At 42.2% G+C, this 18,538-nt stretch overlaps 1 protein-coding gene across 1 annotated transcript in view; it reads left to right on the forward strand.

Annotated features, from left to right (window-relative positions):
• The window catches only part of LOC137379708 (A disintegrin and metalloproteinase with thrombospondin motifs 20-like), a 603,896-nt gene that overhangs the window by 223,553 nt on the left and 361,805 nt on the right, over window positions 1–18,538 (forward strand). Inside the window, exons 8-9 of the mRNA XM_068050948.1 lie at window positions 9,608–9,713; window positions 15,754–15,900. Coding sequence (XP_067907049.1) covers window positions 9,608–9,713; window positions 15,754–15,900 — 253 coding nt within the window. The remainder of the gene's footprint in view (window positions 1–9,607; window positions 9,714–15,753; window positions 15,901–18,538) is intronic.

The following is an 18,538-nucleotide window of genomic DNA, read 5'->3' on the forward strand; positions in this document are numbered from 1 at the left end:
TAAGGGCAATGAATGTGATTTTTCAGAAACTGAGCTGACAAGAGTGTCTAATGGAGCTGGTGATTGTCTCAACACCCATTGAAATGTTTCAGAAAGACCTCTTGGTGAAAAAGAAAGGTCACAGCATTGATGCACTGCTAGAAGATGACAGGAAATATGAAGCCATTGTAGCTGGACAACAGCATCTGAAAGCACTGGGTGCAGCCAGCAGTATTGCCTCAATAACCAGGTGGAAACAAGTCATTGGAAATCAATGATACAACTGACAACTGCAAAGTTGTCTGTATACAACGGGCCACCCATCCCTTGCAGTGGCACACTGACAATGCAATGCAGCTATGGTAAGTTGGCATGGATACTGCAAATATTTTAACTGGTAGACACAAGCAGACCAGCAGGGGCAGGACTACCACAGTGTAAGGACCTCAACATCATAACTATCCACAAAGTCACCAAGGCACCCATTATAGTAGGAGAGACCAAGGGTACCTGCATTGATCCTCCAGGATCTCAGTGGTTCTGGTTTGGAGAGTATCAGCCCCTTCTCAGAGATATCGCACCAAGAAAGTGAAGATCCAAATTCAGATGGTGAAAGTTCTTTGTCAACAGGCAGTGTTTCCTCACGCTCCAGTGACTCAGAAGAAGGGATTGATGGTGTAACCACTGAAAAGCAAAGGCTGGCAGTGAGGAACATTGCCGAGGGAAAATCTCCAACCACCGGAACCTGCACTTCAGATAGTGCAGTGCACAAACCGACCAACAGCACAACTATGCTGTGCCTTCATTTCTGCTCTCCAGAGAACCATCAGCACCAGAACAAGCCAGAAAGGACAGGTACCTCCATGAGGCCAAATATTCCTCGACCACTGTCGCTGGGACAAAATCCTTGAACTCCCTTCCTAACAGCACTGTAGGTGTACCTACACCCCAAGGACTGCAGTGGTCCAAGAAGGCAGCTCGCCACCACCTTCTCAAGGGCAATTAGGGATGGGTAATAAATGCTGGCCTTGTCAGCGATGCCCACATCCCATGAACGGAGAAAAAAAATCATGGCAAGCTGAAAAGGCTGGCTTCTGAGTCATGTGACTGTCAAGTAGCTGTCCCACCTCCATGTTAACAAGTGGTACACAGAAGTAAAATAACCTAACATGCTATGTATAATGGCAATTGACAATAACACCCAAGTGCACAAAAATACAATTTACAGTTGGTTTTTATCTGTTCATGACAGAACCGAGTAGCCATATTCATGATAGTTAGCATATATTGGTGTCCCACCTTTTTGTGGTAAAGGTCCCACACAGTCTACCGACGTCCTACTAAATGGTTCCCAAAAACTGGTAAGGAAATTGGAGGTGTCAGTTTTATGGCAGGTTGCGGTTTTCCCACAATCTGGCACGTATGGCATGTTTAACAAAACTGCACCACCATGTCCCTGGAAAGACCTGGCCAGTAAAAATGTCGACCTATATGTGATTGGGTTTTCTGGATCCCCACATGTCCCACTATAGGAATTTCATGGGCTATCCTTAATATTTCTGGACGATACTTGGGCGGTACCACTATTTGATGAACTACCATCCATTCTTCGTTCGCATGTGTGAGGAGGTCTCCACTTCCTCAGCAGAATCCCATTTTTAATATAGTAGCCTTCTGGAACTCCCTTTGCTTCAGCTTCAGTTAGAGCCAATTGTGCCACTTTATTTAACTCTAGATTGGCTTACTGAGCCTTGATCAGAGAGGATTTACTGAACATTTCCTTCGGAGTATCCAAATCCCCAAAGAAAGTTTCAGATTTTTGTTATTTGTTCAAGGAATGTGGGTGTCGCTGGCTAGGACAGCATTTATTGCCCGTCCCTAATTGCCCTTGAGAAGGGGGTGGGGAGCCGCCATCTGGAACTGTTGCAGTCCATGTGGGGTAGGTACATCCACAGTGCTGTTAGGAAGGGAGCTCCAGGATTTTGATCCAGTGACAGTGAAGGAATGGTGATATAGTTCCAAGTCAGGATGGTGTGTGGCTTGGAGTGGAACTTGCAGGTGCTGGTGTTCCCTATGCATCTGCTGCCCTTGTCCTTCTAGGTGGTAGAGGACATGTGTTTGGAAGGTGCTGTCTAAGTAGCCTTGGTGCGTTGCTGCAGTGCATCTTGTAGAGGAAAGGATAGCGACGATGATTCTTGACAGGGGCGAGAGTAATAGGGTAGTTGTTATGGGGGACTTTGACTTTCCAAATATCGACTGGAAATACTATAGTTCGAGTACTTTAGATGGGTCAGTTTTTGTCCAGTGTGTGCAGGAGGGTTTTCTGACACAGTATGTAGACAGGCCAACCAGGGGCGATGCCACATTGGATTTGGTACTGGGTAATGAACCCGGCCAGGTGTTAGATTTAGATGTAGGTGAGCACTTTGGTGATAGTGATCACAATTCGGTTAGGTTTACCTTAGCGATGGGCAGGGACAGGTATATACCGCAGGGCAAGAATTATAGCTGGGGGAAAGGAAATTATGATGCGATTAGGCAAGATTTAGGATGCGTAGGATGGGGAAGGAAACTGCAGGGGATGGGAACAATCAAAATGTGGAGCTTATTCAAGGAGCAGCTACTGCGTGTCCTTGATAAGTATGTACCTATGAGGCAGGGAGGAAGTTGTCGAGCGAGGGAGCCGTGGTTTACTAAAGAAGTTGAAGTGCTTGTCAAGAAGAAGAAGAAGGCTTATGTTAGGATGAGACGTGAAGGCTCAGTTAGGGCGCTTGAGAGTTACAAGCTAGCCAGGAAGGATCTAAAGGGAGAGCTAAGAAGAGCAAGGAGAGGACACAAGAAGTCATTGATGGATAGGATCAGGGAAAACCCTAAGGCTTTCTATAGGTATATCAGGAATAAAAGAACGACTAGCGTTAGATTAGGGCCAATCAAGGATAGTAGTGGGAAGTTGTGTGTGGAATCAGAGGAGTTAGGGGAAGTGTTAAATGAATATTTTGCATCAGTATTTACAATAGAGAAAGAAAATGTTGTCGAGGAGAATACTGAGATTCAGGCCACTAGGCTAGATGGGATTGAGGTTCACAAGGAGGAGGTGTTAGCAATTTTGGAAAGTGTGAAAATAGATAAGTCCCCTGGGCCAGATGGGATTTATCCTAGGATTCTCTGGGAAGCTAGGGAGGAGATTGCAGAGCCTTTGTCCTTGATCTTTATGTCGTCATTGTCGACAGGAATAGTGCCGGAAGACTGGAGGATAGCAAATGTTGTCCCCTTGTTCAAGAAGGGGAGTAGAGACAGCCCTGGTAATTATAGACCTGTGAGCCTTACTTCGGTTGTGGGTAAAATGTTGGAAAAGGTTATAAGAGACAGGATTTATAATCATCTTGAAAAGAATAAGTTCATTAGAGATAGTCAGCATGGTTTTGTGACGGGTAGGTCGTGCCTCACAAACCTTATTGAGTTTTTCGAGAAGGTGACCAAACAGGTGGATGAGAGTAAAGCAGTGGATGTGGTGTATATGTATTTCAGTAAGGCGTTTGATAAGGTTCCCCATGGTAGGCTATTGCAGAAAATACAGAAGTATGGGGTTGAAGGTGATTTAGAGCTTTGGATCAGAAATTGGCTAGCTGAAAGAAGACAGAGGGTGGTGGTTGATGGCAAATGTTCATCCTGGAGTTTAGTTACTAGTGGTGTACCGCAAGGATCTGTTTTGGGGCCACTGCTGTTTGTCATTTTTATAAATGACCTGGATGAGGGTGTGGAAGGGTGGGTTAGTAAATTTGCGGATGACACTAAGGTCGGTGGAGTTGTGGATAGTGCCGAAGGATGTTGTAGGGTACAGAGGGACATAGATAGGCTGCAGAGCTGGGCTGAGAGATGGCAAATGGAGTTTAATGCGGAAAAGTGCGAGGTGATTCACTTTGGAAGGAGTAACAGGAATGCAGAGTACTGGGCTAATGGGAAGATTCTTGGTAGTGTAGATGAACAGAGAGATCTTGGTGTCCAGGTGCATAAATCCCTGAAGGTTGCTACCCAGGTTAATAGGGCTGTTAAGAAGGCATATGGTGTGTTAGCTTTTATTAGTCGGGGGATCGAGTTTCAGAGCCACGATGTCATGCTGCAGCTGTACAAAACTGTGGTGAGACCGCACCTTGAGTATTGCGTGCAGTTCTGGTCACCGCATTATAGGAAGGATGTGGAAGCTTTGGAAAGGGTGCAGAGGAGATTTACTAGGATGTTGCCTGGTATGGAGAGAAGGTCTTGCGAGGAAAGGCTGAGGGACTTGAGGTTGTTTTCGTTGGAGAGAAGGAGGAGGAGAGGTGACTTAATAGAGACATATAAGATAATCAGAGGGTTAGATAGGGTGGATAGTGAGAGTCTTTTTCCTCGGATGGTGATGGCAAACACGAGGGGACATAGCTTTAAGTTGAGGGGTGATAGATATAGGACAGATATGAGAGGTAGTTTCTTTACTCAGAGAGTAGTAGGGGCGTGGAACGCCCTGCCTGCAACAGTAGTAGACTCGCCAACTTTAAGGGCATTTAAGTGGTCATTGGATAGACATATGGATGAAAATGGAATAGTGTAGGTCAGATGGTTTCACAGGTCGGCGCAACATCGAGGGCCGAAGGGCCTGTACTGCGCTGTAATGTTCTAATATCTAATATCTTGTAGATGGTACACACTGCTGCTACTGTGCATCGGTGTTGGAGGGAGTGAATGTTTGTGGATGGGGTGCCAATCAAGTGGGCTGCTTTGTCCTGGATGGTGTTGAGCTTCTTGAGTGTTGTTGGAGCTGCGCCCATCCAGGCAAGTGGAGAGTATTCCATCACACTCCTGACTTGTTCCAGGTAGATGGTGGACAAGCTTTTGGGAGTCAGGAGGTGAGTTACTTGCCACAGGATTCCTAGCCTCTGACCTGTTCTTGTAGCCATGGTATTTGTATGGCTACTCCAGTTCAGTTTCTGGTCACTGGTGACCCCCAGGATGTTGATAGTGGAGAATTCAGCAATCGTGATGCCATTGAATGTCAAGGGGAGGTGGTTACATTCTCTCTTGTTTGAGATAGTCATTGCCTGGCACTTGTGTGGCGTGAATGTTACTTGCCACTTATCAGCCCAAGCCTGGATATTGTCCAGGTCTTTCTGCATTTTTACACGGACTGCTTCAGTATCTGAAGAGTCGCGAATGGTGCTGAACATTGTGCAATCATCAGTGAACATCCCCACTTCTGACCTTATGAGGGAGGGAAGTTCATTGATGAAGCAGCTGAAGATGGTTGGGCCTAGCACACTACCCTGAGGAACTCTTGCAGTGATGTCCTGGAGCTCAGATGATTGACCTCCAACAACCACAACCACCTTCCTTTGAGCTAGGTATGACTCCAACCAGTGGAGAATTCTCCCCCTGTTTCCCATTGACTCCGGTTTTGCTAGGGCTCCTCGATGCCATACTCGGTCAAATGTTGCCTTGATGTCAAGGGCAGTCACTCTCACCTCACCTCTTGAGTTCAGCTCTTTTGTCCATGTTTGAACAAAGGCTGTAATGAGGTCAGAAGTTGAGTGGCCCTGGCGGAACCCAAACTGAGCATCACTGAGCAGGTTATTGCTAAGCAAGTGCCACTTGATAGCACTGTCAACAACATCTTCCATCACTTTACTGATAATCGAGTGTGAACTGATGGGGCGTTAATTGGCCGGGTTGGATTTGTCCTGCTTATTGTATACAGGATATACCTGGGCAAATTTCCTTATTGCTGGGTTGATGCCAGTGTTGTAGCTGTACTGGAACAGCTTGGCTGGTGGCGCGGCAAGTTCTGGTGCAGAGGTCATCAGTACTGTTGCCAGAATGTTGTCATGGCCCATGGCCTTTGCAGTATCCAATGCCTTCAGTCGTTTCTTGATATCACGTGAATCGAATTGGCTGAAGACTGGCATCTGTGATGCTGGGGACACCCGGAGGAAGCCGAGATGGATCATCGATTCGACTGTTGATCTGTGGTGCCACTTGTATCTCTGACGATGGAATTTGCTTAGCCATCGCTCGGGTCACTACACATAAAGGAAAAATTCCTGGAACCTTTTCTTGCAACTGTTCTGTCTCTTTAACTTCACTTGGTTTTTCTGTGACTACTGGAGAAGCTACTATCTTTGCTCCGGCCAAATCATTCCGCAGGAGTAGGTCAACTCTGTCTACTGGCAAACTATGGACAACTCCTACGGTTACTGTCCAGACATTAGATCACACTGCAGGTGCACCCGATACAGAGGTACAGGTGTATACTCCCTGCCGATACCATTCACTAAAACCTTGGCATTCAATGCGCTTTCTGGTGGATAAGTTATGCCTTCCCCCAGCAAAAGGGTTTGGCTGGCTCCTGTATCCCTACATATAGCTATAGGTTTACCTGCCTCACTTGAGGGATAATGAGTTATGTTTCCCTTTGGCAAGAATTTCTCAGGTATCTTGTTCACGTCCCTGCACTCGCAGCAGTTTTTGTACTTGGCCTTACAGCTGCTGTCAGAGCTACAGCCTGATCTGTCATACACCCAGTCAGGGCCCTGTTCTCTGCATTGGCTTTGTGCACCCCAATAAGTCCCGTGGGTTTACCCTGAAACTTCCAGAATTCTGCAGGAAGGTGTCCTACCTTGTGGCAATGGTAACACTTAGGCTTGCGGACATCATTTCCACCCTCAGCTCCTTCCTTTCTGGCCTGAGGAGGAGATCCCTGGGCATTCCCAGCTGTCCCTTCTTGTCCCTGGCTTCATGTCTTTCTTTCACCCTCCTACCTTTTATCCTTCTCGGGTTTGTGTGAGTGACAGAAAAAGGGTTTGGGTTTGTATACAAGCTTGTAATCATCAGCGATTTCTGCTACCTGTCTGGCTGTTGAAACGTTCTGGTTCTCTACATGGGTTCTCACTAAGGGAGGGAGTGAATTTTTAAATTCTTCCAGGAAAATTATTTCCCTAAGATTCTCATACATGACCTCTTCCTTTAATGCTTGCACTAACGATCAAAATTAATTTGCTTTCCCTCTCAAATTCTATATAAGTCTGCCCAGGCTGTCTGCAGATGTTCTGAAATTTTTATCTGAATACTTTCGGGACCAACTCATAATCAGCGAGAATAGCCTTTTTTGCCAGCTCATAATCTGCAGAAGCCTCCAGAGTAAACATGGCATAAATTTAATGAGCTCTGCCCATCAACCTGCTTTGCATAAGCAGTGTCTCGCTTTCCTTTGGCCACTTCATCTGTCTGGCTTTCTTTTCAAAAGAAATGAAAAATGCCTCTACGTACCTTTCCTCAAACTTTGGGAGGGCTTGGACAAATTTAAACAGCTCTCCACTGGTTCCTGGGCTGGAGTCAGATCTCTCCCCACCAAAATCTCCACTAGTTCCATCTTTTTAAATTCCAATTCCCTTCCTTCTCTTTCTCTTTGAAATGCTCTCGCTTTTGCACTTTTCTCTCTGTTAAGTTCAAGTTTTTTCATTGTCAATTCTCTTTCCTGTTCAAGCTTTAAGTTTTTCCAATTCTAATTCTTTTTTTTTTGTCAAGTTCAAGCTGCCTCATCTGCCACTGGATTTCAGCTAATTCAACTGCACAACCATCTGGCTTACCGCCTTCTTCTAATTGCAAATGCCGTGTTATTATTTCAATTATGCCTGCTTTCTTAGCTCCTGGTTTTAACTCTAACACCAACTTTTCTGCCAATTCCTTTATTCTAACCTTGGTTCAGCTTCTCAAATCATTCAGGGATACATCCTCCTTCCCCAGAAAGGTCATAGCAACTGAACAAAGACATTCTGGTAGTGTAAAGTTTACTTGAATGCACAAGAAACCTGTTTTTTTTCCTTTCCGCTTTTCAATTAGTATCACCCCACTTACAATTGCATGTCGTCAGCTTTGGGTATCCCGTACGATGAGCCCCCAATTATAAGTTACGACCGAGGTGGGAGGAGTGCACTGTCTTTTCTAGTTCCACTTCTCCACAGGTCACAACATTTATTTGAAGGTTTACCCAGGTACCGATACAGCCAATCATGCTCTATTTTTTATCCCAGAATAAAAATACACCAACCAGGTTTCTTTAATAAACAAAAAAATTATCAGTTTATTCTAAAACAAGACTTAACCGGTAACAAAGCAAAGCATTAACACACTGACTAAAAAGTATGAAAATTTTTTTAATATTCCCAATTACACACACGCACTGGAAAAAAATGCAGAAATTCACTCTGCAGAGGGCTATTACAAAAAAAGACAAAAAAAATTATTTGGTCAAACACTTGCTAATTCTTGAGGGAAAATGAAAGAAGCTACAGAAGGAAGTCAGTTGTCCCCTTTTTGGTCTGGCATCTGGGTATACGGAGACGATCACGGAGTTCGTTTCAGAAGCAGTCTGTTCTGGAAATGTCGAGAATTATTCTAGTCGGCTTTCTAGCAGAAATGTGGCATCAAGGTTTTTCCGCCAGCACACACTTGAATTGCAGGATTTTTTTTGCAGCTCCTCAGGAGCAATATGGCACCAGGGATTTTTTTGCCCTTCCACACTGAATCTTGACAGGATTTCTTCAAAAAGGTAGAGAAGGAGGTGAGCTGGGTGGTATCTTTTCTCCTTGTCAGGAGAACACCAACTGTCTTCAAACAGTGCACACCACAACTAAAACTGAAAATAATGTTCAAACCCCAAACAGTGAGTCAACCTCCTAACCTCCATAAACCTTGACATGTGGCTTCTCTGTAACTATTTTTTTCCAGGTCACCAAGCGTTCTGTTATTTTCTGATCCCAAATCACAAGAGGCCTCCAGCATGGGTGACATTCAAACAACATCTTGTCCTATCGGTGAACTTGGTTAAAAGAAAAACACATCCATGGAATCTTTTCAGTTTTAGCACAAGTCCTCAAAAAATAAAATATTAGCAATAATGGAAGCACTTTCGTAATTACAGCAACAGATGAGATGCAAATTCCCCAAGCAAGAGTTGTCATTCCACCGAAATATAGGAATACTATGCCTCTGCACTTGTAAATTTCACAATCCCTATCCTTGTACCTGTAAAGTTTATAATCTATATCCCGCATAACTAATTTTGATATCTAATTTTATGTGTTTTTACTTGTAGCATACGAGACTTATCTTTGGAAAGAAAGGGGATATTGTATGATTGTCTTAAGAGTGATGTCCCTTTATGATCTCAGTATGCTAATGAGCTAAGCACCAGATGTAGTCATGTGACTACAAGCCAGAGCCACTCTGCAACTGTAACATCTGGAGGAAGGTTCTGTTAATAGTTTGCTCTGTACTGTACATAATAGTTTAGCTGTTAATAAACCTGTTAGAGATCTTCAATGACCTGGACTTCACCCATCTCATTTCAGGTATACTTATGCACATTCTAGAAACCTTTTTGGATTGGCTTTAGTTTATATGTGCCACTCTTTCAGCCAATTGTGGTATGTGGTACAGGGGAGGGTGCAGTCAAAAAAGTAGAATGTATCTGAAGGCAGGCAACTCTAACTGCCCCTTTAAAGGGCAAAGTTTAATTGCTCATCTCTACCTGAAATATTGTAGTAAAGCTCTGGTTGGCTGTTACTGACTTTAAACTGTGTATTCCCATTCTTTTCAGGATTAGCTGAGCTTGGTACAATGTGCGATCCATATCGCAGCTGCTCCATTAGTGAAGAGAATGGTCTAAGTGCTGCATTTACTATAGCACATGAATTGGGGCATGTGTAAGTATTGCTGTTGTTATCAAGCTGTTTCTCAGTAGGATAAGTGTGCTGTTCAGGTAATGGAGTTTCGCAACTAAATATGATCTGGGAAGTTGTCTGACATAATATGATATTACGCTTAGCCGAATGACATTTGCTCAGCCTATTTTCCTGCTAAGCCCTATTTTTATTTTGTTCCTCTACTTTGCACATACACCTGCCAAATTACAGGCCTGTAACCTACTGATCTTTCCTATTTAAGTTCTCTGTTATTTTTTCTTTTCCCCTTAGATGTAATGTGGTAATTATATGACTTTGAAACCAGTTCAACAAGAAAATTGGGCGTTGATTAAAGAACTTAGTATACAGAATTCAACACTTTAACCTTTACTCTTTTATACATTGCCACAGTTATTAAATAAACTAGTTAGCACAAAGTTGCTTTATCATGTATGGAGATGGAGCAATGTGCAACTTTGGAATAACTCAAAATATTATAGAACTGTTGACAGATTTATTATTTAGGAGAGGTGAATTGTCTATAAATATAACACCCATATCAGTTATTTCAGATTTAGTAATATGTTGGAAATCTTAACTAAAGGTCACTCAGGCTATTTTGTAACTATTATTTCCTATGATTCGCCATTCCTCAGCAAAGAGGCTGGGCAGCTAATCTGTTCTCACACCCCTGCCAGTTTTGTTGAATAATTGTCCTCTTTTCATCTCTGGTTTCGAATTATTAATTGAACTCGCATCTACTGCTTCATGTGGGAGAGAGTTCTACACTTCTACAACCCTTTGCATGAAGAGATGTTTCTTAACTTCTTTCCTGAATGGCCTGCCTCTGATTTCAAGGTTATATCTCCTGCCCTAGACTTCCCCAGTGGCGGAAAAAGTTTTTCTCTTTCTACCCTGTCAATTCCTTTCAAGATCCTAAAAACTTCAGTCAAATCACCGCTTGGCCTTTGATATTCCAGGGAATACAATCCTTGTTTATGTAATCTCTCTTCATAATCTAACCCTCAGAAACCTAGTTGTATTCTGAATCACGCTGTGCTCCTTCCAAGGCCAATATCCTTTCTAAAGTGCAGTGTACAGAACTGTATACAATATTCCAGATGTGGTCTAACCAGGGTTTCATATAGGTGTACCAAATATTTCTCCCCTTTATATTCTAGCCCTCTTGTTACAAAGGCGAACATTTCATTAGCCTTTTTTGATTTTTTTTTTAACCTGTCTACTACTACTTAGTGATCAGTATACGTGGATCCTTAAATCTCTTTGCACTGTTCCAAGATTTTCATCATTTTAAATATTGCTCAGATCCATCTTTTTTTGTTCTAAAAACGGATGACCTCACATTTACCTGCATTGAAATCTATCTGCCCCAGAATTTCCCACTCATTTATTCTGTGACTGTTTCTTCATATTTTATGCTTTCATCTGCACTATTATTATGCCATCAATCTTTGTGTCATTGGCAAACTTGGATATCTGTCTCTCTATTGCATCTAAATAAATAAATGCAGTGATATTTGAGGCCCAAGCACAGATCCTTGTGAAACCTTACTAGTCACTTCCTTTCAATTCACCCATTATCCCTACTCTCAGTCTTCTACCATGGACCCAGTGTCCCAAACAGGTCAATAATTTGCTTTCAGTTTTATGACCTTTTAGTTTAGCTAACAGACTCATATGGGGAACCTTATCAAATGCCTCTGGAAGTCCAGATAAACTACCTCCATGGACATTCCCCTGTCTACTCTTTTAGTTACTTTCTCAAAAAATTCAATTAGGTTCATAAGATATGACCTACACTTTACAAATCCATGTTACCTCTCTCTAGTCAGCACAAATGTTAGGCAAGGTGTTGTTTTTATGAATCTGTGTTATCTGCATCAAATCTACCCCAAAACCTCACTGGGTGAGAGCTTTCTGTAACCATCAGTTTATTCAATAAATGGAAACCTATCACACAGACTTTTGTGTGCTCTTGCTCTGTTCTTTATTTCCTTCTCTGATATTGAAGTGTTCTTAGTGGGGAGAATAGAATTAGATACACGTGGTTTTCTGAAATGAAATGGCTCTGTGGTTCCCAAAGGGTCTGTGATATGTTGAGGCAGTGCTGGTTTCCACAGCAGTTGTACACCACCCACACAGCTTCTTAACATTTCTCAACAGTTGCACGGGAAAAGGAGTTACTCTGTAAAATACACCATGAATATCTGATGTTCCATTTGGTGGGAGGTTATGATCCTTTTACATTTAATGGTTAAAGCAGAAAGAACTTGCATTTACATAGTGCCTTTTGCAACCTTGGTAAATCCCAAAGCTCTTTGCAGTCAATTAAGTATTTTTGAAATGTAGTCACCGTTGTAGCATAATGTTAGTTTGAGTAATTAGGATTTCCTATCTCTTCCTAAACATAAATTCAAAAGCAAGTTTAAATCAAGATGTAACAATTTTCTGATTGTTTGATTCAAAGATGAGAACGGGAGAACAGACCACTGATAATTGCAGTAGCTGTGTAGATACATCATAAAAAATAAACATAGCTGCATTTATTCATTCTATATGTAGTTACAAGGCATGGTGTTTGTCTTAAACAAGGGCCTGGAGCTTCTTTTGAGGGCAGAACTTGGAAGTTGCACCCGAAAGTGTGGCGGAAGCTATGCGATTTTGTCATTGTTGGATTACGCCCAAGTACCCTCCCAATCTTATTAGAATATGCCTTGAACCTGAAGTCGGCATAAATCAACCGAAATAAGAGTGAACAATCGGGACCCAAGGAAATGCCCAATCCACACCAGTATATTTAATATTTAAAATATAAGTTTCAACTTGTTAATCCTCATTCATGTACATCAGCCACAGCGTGTTCAAGAATTTGCAGTCAGGGAAGCTTTGGCATAAAATAGAGGAACCTAATTGAATTTTTTGTGAAAGTGATGGGCTGCCGATTCACTATCACCTATTTTGCACTACTGCTACAGACCAATTTCAGTTCCATTATATCACTGGAAGAAACAGTGTGAATAATGTAATTATTTTAACAGCAGCAAACAGTTAGGTTTTTTGTGGTTGCAATACTGTGTCTGGAAATGACACAGTATAAGAGAAAAACAAAACTGGTCACTTGCAGTATCTTCCTTTAATAGTGTCATTACCAGAAATTAAATAAATCCGACAGCATTTCTCAGTTGAAAGATAAGGGGAGACTCTTCACAAAAACACTGACAATTCAACTGGTTCATACTGCAGCAGCTGTAATATGTGTTTTTCCTCAAACATTTTTTTTTGGTTTTCTTATGGTTAAAACTAAGATCATAGACTGTAGAAGCAGATACATGTACATAATTCATTCATTGATCACATAAAGAGAACTAATTTCACAATCCTGCCCTTTCAATGGAGAGCTGTACTCACATGGAGACTGGGCCAGAGAATCATGGCTACAGTTGCAGTTCTATCTCTAACCTGTGATTCCTGTGAGTGGGGAGTCTGTGATTATGGAATCAGCCATACAGTTGATCCATTGGAAAAACACTGCATAAGACCAAAACTTGAGTTGTTTTTATGACTAAGATGAATCACTGTCACAGCAGCTATTATGTGGCAAACTGCTTGTTATCGAGTAACGCTGTAACTTGACAATGGGTACATGAAATGAGGTAACTAAACTGGTTGGGCCATTCTGATCTGAACAGTCAAATAGTCAAAATCAAAACTCTTTAAAATTAATTTTATGTGGCTGGACAATGTTCTAGTATCCAGTTAGGGAGGTGGATTTTTCTATCAGCTGCTGCAAGGTTAAGTGTCATCTGGACTCAGTTGATAACATTCTTCTTCTGAGGCAGAAGGTTGTGGGTTGAAGTCCTGCTCCAGGACTTGAACATCTAATCTAGGCTGACACTTTAGTGCAGTACTGAGAGAGTGCAATCACATTAAAGAATTTTCACAGAGAGCAAACCAGGAAATGAAAAGTAAAAATAATCAAATCACATTTCAAATATGGTCCACCGAACAAAATAAAGATTGGGACATACGCAGGAGATTAAGGTAGAAGCTGAAATATCACAAACAAAGTATAATTTTCTTTAAATGTCTAGTTATTAATCAGAATGGAGAAATTTAACAACATTCCTCTATTTTATTTAGAACCAGATCAATTGTTCAGCATTAGCTATTATTCAGATTGCCATGAAAAATTCAGTTACAGTTCATTGAACAAGGCTAAACCTTTTAATGGGGCTTCTAACAGCAAAATTAGAGTGGAAAAAGGGAAGCTTGTGCCAAATCGATGGTTATTTTTGGAGGGGACCCACAGTGCTGTCCGTGGTGGAGCAGTGAATGACAGACTGCAACTTCAGGATTCCCATGTTAATCTGCGCTTGCACTAAATCTTGAAGTTGCTGCCAGTTTCAGAAGTGTAATGACAGTGAACACTGATCCTTTGCCATCAAAAACCACACAAATTCCTGGCCACTAAATGAAGGTCCTGTCTCGCGACCTGGATAGATGGTATTATTTATCGAAGAGCAGGGAGCTCTCTGCTGTTTTGGCCAAAATTCCTACCTATTTAACAAGAGTGATTTTACTTCAGAAGGAAAGTAACATGTTGCTTGTAAAATCCAGAGGATGTAAAAGATCCTATATAAATATGAATGATTTTTCTTGAGGTGTTGCAGAGTATTCCATTCTTTGTTGCCTTTCATTTTGAAGGTGTTCATAGCCCTGTTTAAACAATAGAAGTTGTTTGAATCTCAGAAATGCATTTTCTCATATCACATACAGTTATTTCTAGGCTTATGTTTCTCAACGGATCATTGTACTTGGTACTGGTTGGTAATGGCATCCTATTCTTGTGAATTAATGTACTGAGGTAAATTAAAAACCAATATAATTGAAGACTGACCATGTTGATCATGAATAATCAGTAGAAAAAGGGGTTAGAGCAGTTATGACAACAATAGTTAAATTTCTGAAAAATGAAACGAATATTGGTATTAACAGTATTACAATTGGTTTATATTCTGATATTATTATGTATTATTTTAAAAAGTACTTTCTTAATGTATGGCAGTAATTTTAACCTAACTCATCTGGCGGCAAATTTCTGAATGGATCGGTTGCCCGTTTTGCAAACTGCCCAATTTTTATTTTCAATTTACTTTAATGGAAAATAAAATTGTGGGGATTGTAAAAACAAGCACCTTTCTAGTCAGTCTCCTGCTGGATAGGTTCAGTTAAAATTGACCATAATCTATTTCACAATATTCCTTTGTTATTAAAGCCTTGCCATTGAGCACACACTTCACATATCAGACTGTAGGGTCAAAGGCACATAAAAAGGATAGAACAGAAATCAGGCCAACCTGGTTACCTCTAACCTAGAGATGGAAACTTACAAGCTCTCGCCAATCTATAAACTTCTTCCATCCACAGCAATTTTTGGGTGAGGCAGGTGGATTTTTCTCTCAGCTGTTACTTGGTTAATTGTCACCTTAGGCCAGTTGGTAGCACTCTTGCTCTGACTCATAGCTCAGAATTTATAACAATTAGACTTTATGGGGTACAAATTGATCTTGGGTGATTGCGTAAAATGGCAGCCTGCTCTACACCATGCCTGATTATTCAGTTCCATTGACTTCAATGGAACTGAATATCAGGTGGAGTGTACAACAGTCATCCTTTGAGATACCATCCCTTTTATGCTATTGCTCAAGGTGATGTTGTACCCCTGCGGCTTTACAGGAGCAAGACAGGATAATCACAGCTGCACCAGAATGAAAAATCAGACATTTAATGCTCCTGCCCTTGTAAAGCAGTGACAATCTGACTAATGAGTAGCAACTTTACATCTATAATAATAATTGAATGTTACTTGTATTGCTCTGCCTTTAGGAATTCAAGTCATTACGTTAAACTATTGGGAGTAAATTCTGTGTGCATACCCTTTTCTGCTTACACTTTGATATATGTTAATCATGTTTCCAATTTTACATTTTAACAAGTTATGTTTTGCATTGATGTCCAGTAAATGACCATTTAATTTTAGGTTCAACATGCCTCATGATGATAGCTTCAAATGCAAAGAGGCTGGAGTGAAACACCAATATCATGTTATGGCCCCAACCTTGAACTACCACACCAGCCCGTGGACCTGGTCAAAGTGCAGTCGCAAGTATATCACCGAATTCCTAGAGTATGTTGGTTTCAGTTACTCTCTCCAATTTAATATTCTTGTGTGCTGTAATGATGTGTACCACATGAGGTGCTGTTTGAGATAGACCTGGCAAGTACAACTTATTAACTGTTTGTTTGCAATCAGTGTCGGTGCCTCTGAAGTTGGTCTCACATATTCACCAGCGATTGCTTTTATCCTGACAAAATGATCTCTGTTCCTTTACATATTTTTGCTGAGAAAGAGGTATCGTAGGCAACAGCAACAGTGGATTTCAGTTGCTATGAAGCCAAGTGCTGACCACCAGCCACCCTAAAAAGCCTCTTTTCAAGATGGGAAATGTCATTTATAATTAGATTTTCCCCAGACAGAACCCTTTGATCTTTTCCCCCGGGCTCTGTTGATTGTGAACCTTTTATAAAAGCTGCTCTTGTTGATGAGGGACACTTATATCACTTCATTCCTTGGTAGATCGATGCGAAGTTCTTTAGAAACACTTTGGGCATTGAAGAACTGGGTAACAATTAAAAGTGCAACAAAAGTGCAAAGAAAACATTGCGGTCTTCCCATAAAATGACTATCTTTCATCTCTGTTTTTCTAAAGTATAACAGAGCAAAACATCGACTGTAGTCGAGAGAGAGAAGGGAAGGTTACCAGTTGTCAGGCTTCCAACCATGCTTCTTGTGAAGTGATTGCAAGGTTGTACATGATGCTAGCCCAGGTTTGATTTGTACTTTGATGTATATCCCCCTTTCTTCCTGTGGGGAATGAGATAACTTCCAACACCACTTTCTCACTGTGGTACAGCTAAGTTCAGGAACTCTGAGGAACATGGCATTGAGTCCGTGTCTCATTGCTGCTATAGTGTCACAGGTAACTACTCCAGCATACTGTGCCATCGTGCTCACCATCCTCTATAGTTTGTTTTGAAATCCTCTCTTTTTATCTGCTATATTTACCAATTTTTTTTTAAAAATGGTGTTCTTTTATCTTCCAATTTTCCCTCCACTCTTCAACGGAAGATCTGAGGCACGCTGGAGTATCATACATGGGCACTGTGTTCTTTCTGGTACCTTGGTCAAGTCTCCATTTTTCACCTGAGTCAGTGCCAACAACCTATTTGGTCATGAAGTGTAGCACAGCCAAACCCGCCTTTTGCTCGCTCTTCACATCAGTGCACACCCTCGTTACAACTAGTGTCACTGGATATCAATCAAAAGTGGGAGTCTTCAATGAATTTCCCCTTCCCCAGCACCTCAAACTGCTACCTTGGCTGAGATCAACTGACTTAGGAGTGCAGTTATGCCAAGGACCTTCTGTTTCATATGGCTTAATGCTACACTAAGCTCTGTTTTCACCTTCTGGGTAATTGGGGTTCATTTTTCCAGATGGTTCCTTATTTTTTTTATTTATTCGTTTCTGGGATGTGGACGTCGCTGGCTCGGCCAGCATTTATTGCCCTCCCTAATTGCCCTCGAGAAGGTGGTGGTGATTGGCCTTCTGGAACTGCTGCAGTCCTTGGGGTGTAGGTGCACCAACAGTGCTGTTAGGAAGGGAGTTCCAGGATCTTGACCCAGCGACAGTGAAGGAACGGCGATATAGTCCCAGGTCAGGATGGTGTATGACTTGGAGGGGAACTTTCAGGTGGTGGTGTTCCCATGCATCTGCTGCCCTTGTCCTTCTAGGTGGTAGAGGTCGTGGGTTTGAAAGGTGCTGTCGAAGGAACCTTGGTGAGTTGCTGCAGTGCATCTTGTAGATGGTACACACTGCTGCCACTGTGCGTCGGTGGTGGAGGGACTGAATGTTGAAGGTGGTAAATGGGGTACCAATTAAGCGGGTTGCTTTGTCCTGAATGGTGTTTAGCTTCTTGAGTGTTGTTGGTGCTGCACACATCCAGGCAAGTGTTCCATCACACTCCTGACTTGTGCCTTGCAGATGGTGGACAGGCACTGGGGAGACAGGAGGTGAGTTACTCACCGCAGAATTCCCACCCTCAGACCTGCTGTTGACTAGCCACATAAATGCTGTGGCTACCAGTTCAGTTTCTGGTCAATGGTAACCCCCAGGATGGTGGTAGTGGTGGATTGAGTGATGGTAATGCCATTGAACATCAAGGGGAGCTGGTTTGATTCTCTCTTGTTTGACATGGTCATTGCCTGGCACTTCTGTGGCACGAACGTTACTTGCCACTTAGCCCAAGCCTGGATGTTGTCCAGGTCTTGGTGCATATGGACAGGGGCTGCTTCCGTATCTGAGGATGGGGATATTTGTGGAGCCGCCTCTTCCTGTCAGTTGTTTAATTGTCCACCACCATTCATGACTGGATGTGGCAGGACTGCAGAGCTTAGATCTGATCTGTTGGTTGTGGATCGCTTAGCTCTGTCTGTCACATGCTGCTTACGCTGTTTGGCATGCAAGTAGTCCTGTGTTGTAGCTTCACCAGGTTACCACCTCATTTTGAGGTATACCTGGTGCTGCTCCTGGCATGCCCTCCTATACTCTTCATTGAACCAGGGTTGGTCTCCCAGTTTGATGGTAATGGTAGAGTGGGGGATATGCCGGGCCATGAGGTTACAGATTGTGGTTTAATACAGTTCTGCTGCTGTTGATGGCCCACAGTGCCTCATGGATGCCTAGTTTTGAGTTGCTAGATCTGTT

The sequence above is a fragment of the Heterodontus francisci genome, chromosome 18 (assembly GCF_036365525.1).
Source record: "Heterodontus francisci isolate sHetFra1 chromosome 18, sHetFra1.hap1, whole genome shotgun sequence".
Lineage (NCBI taxonomy): Eukaryota > Metazoa > Chordata > Chondrichthyes > Heterodontiformes > Heterodontidae > Heterodontus > Heterodontus francisci.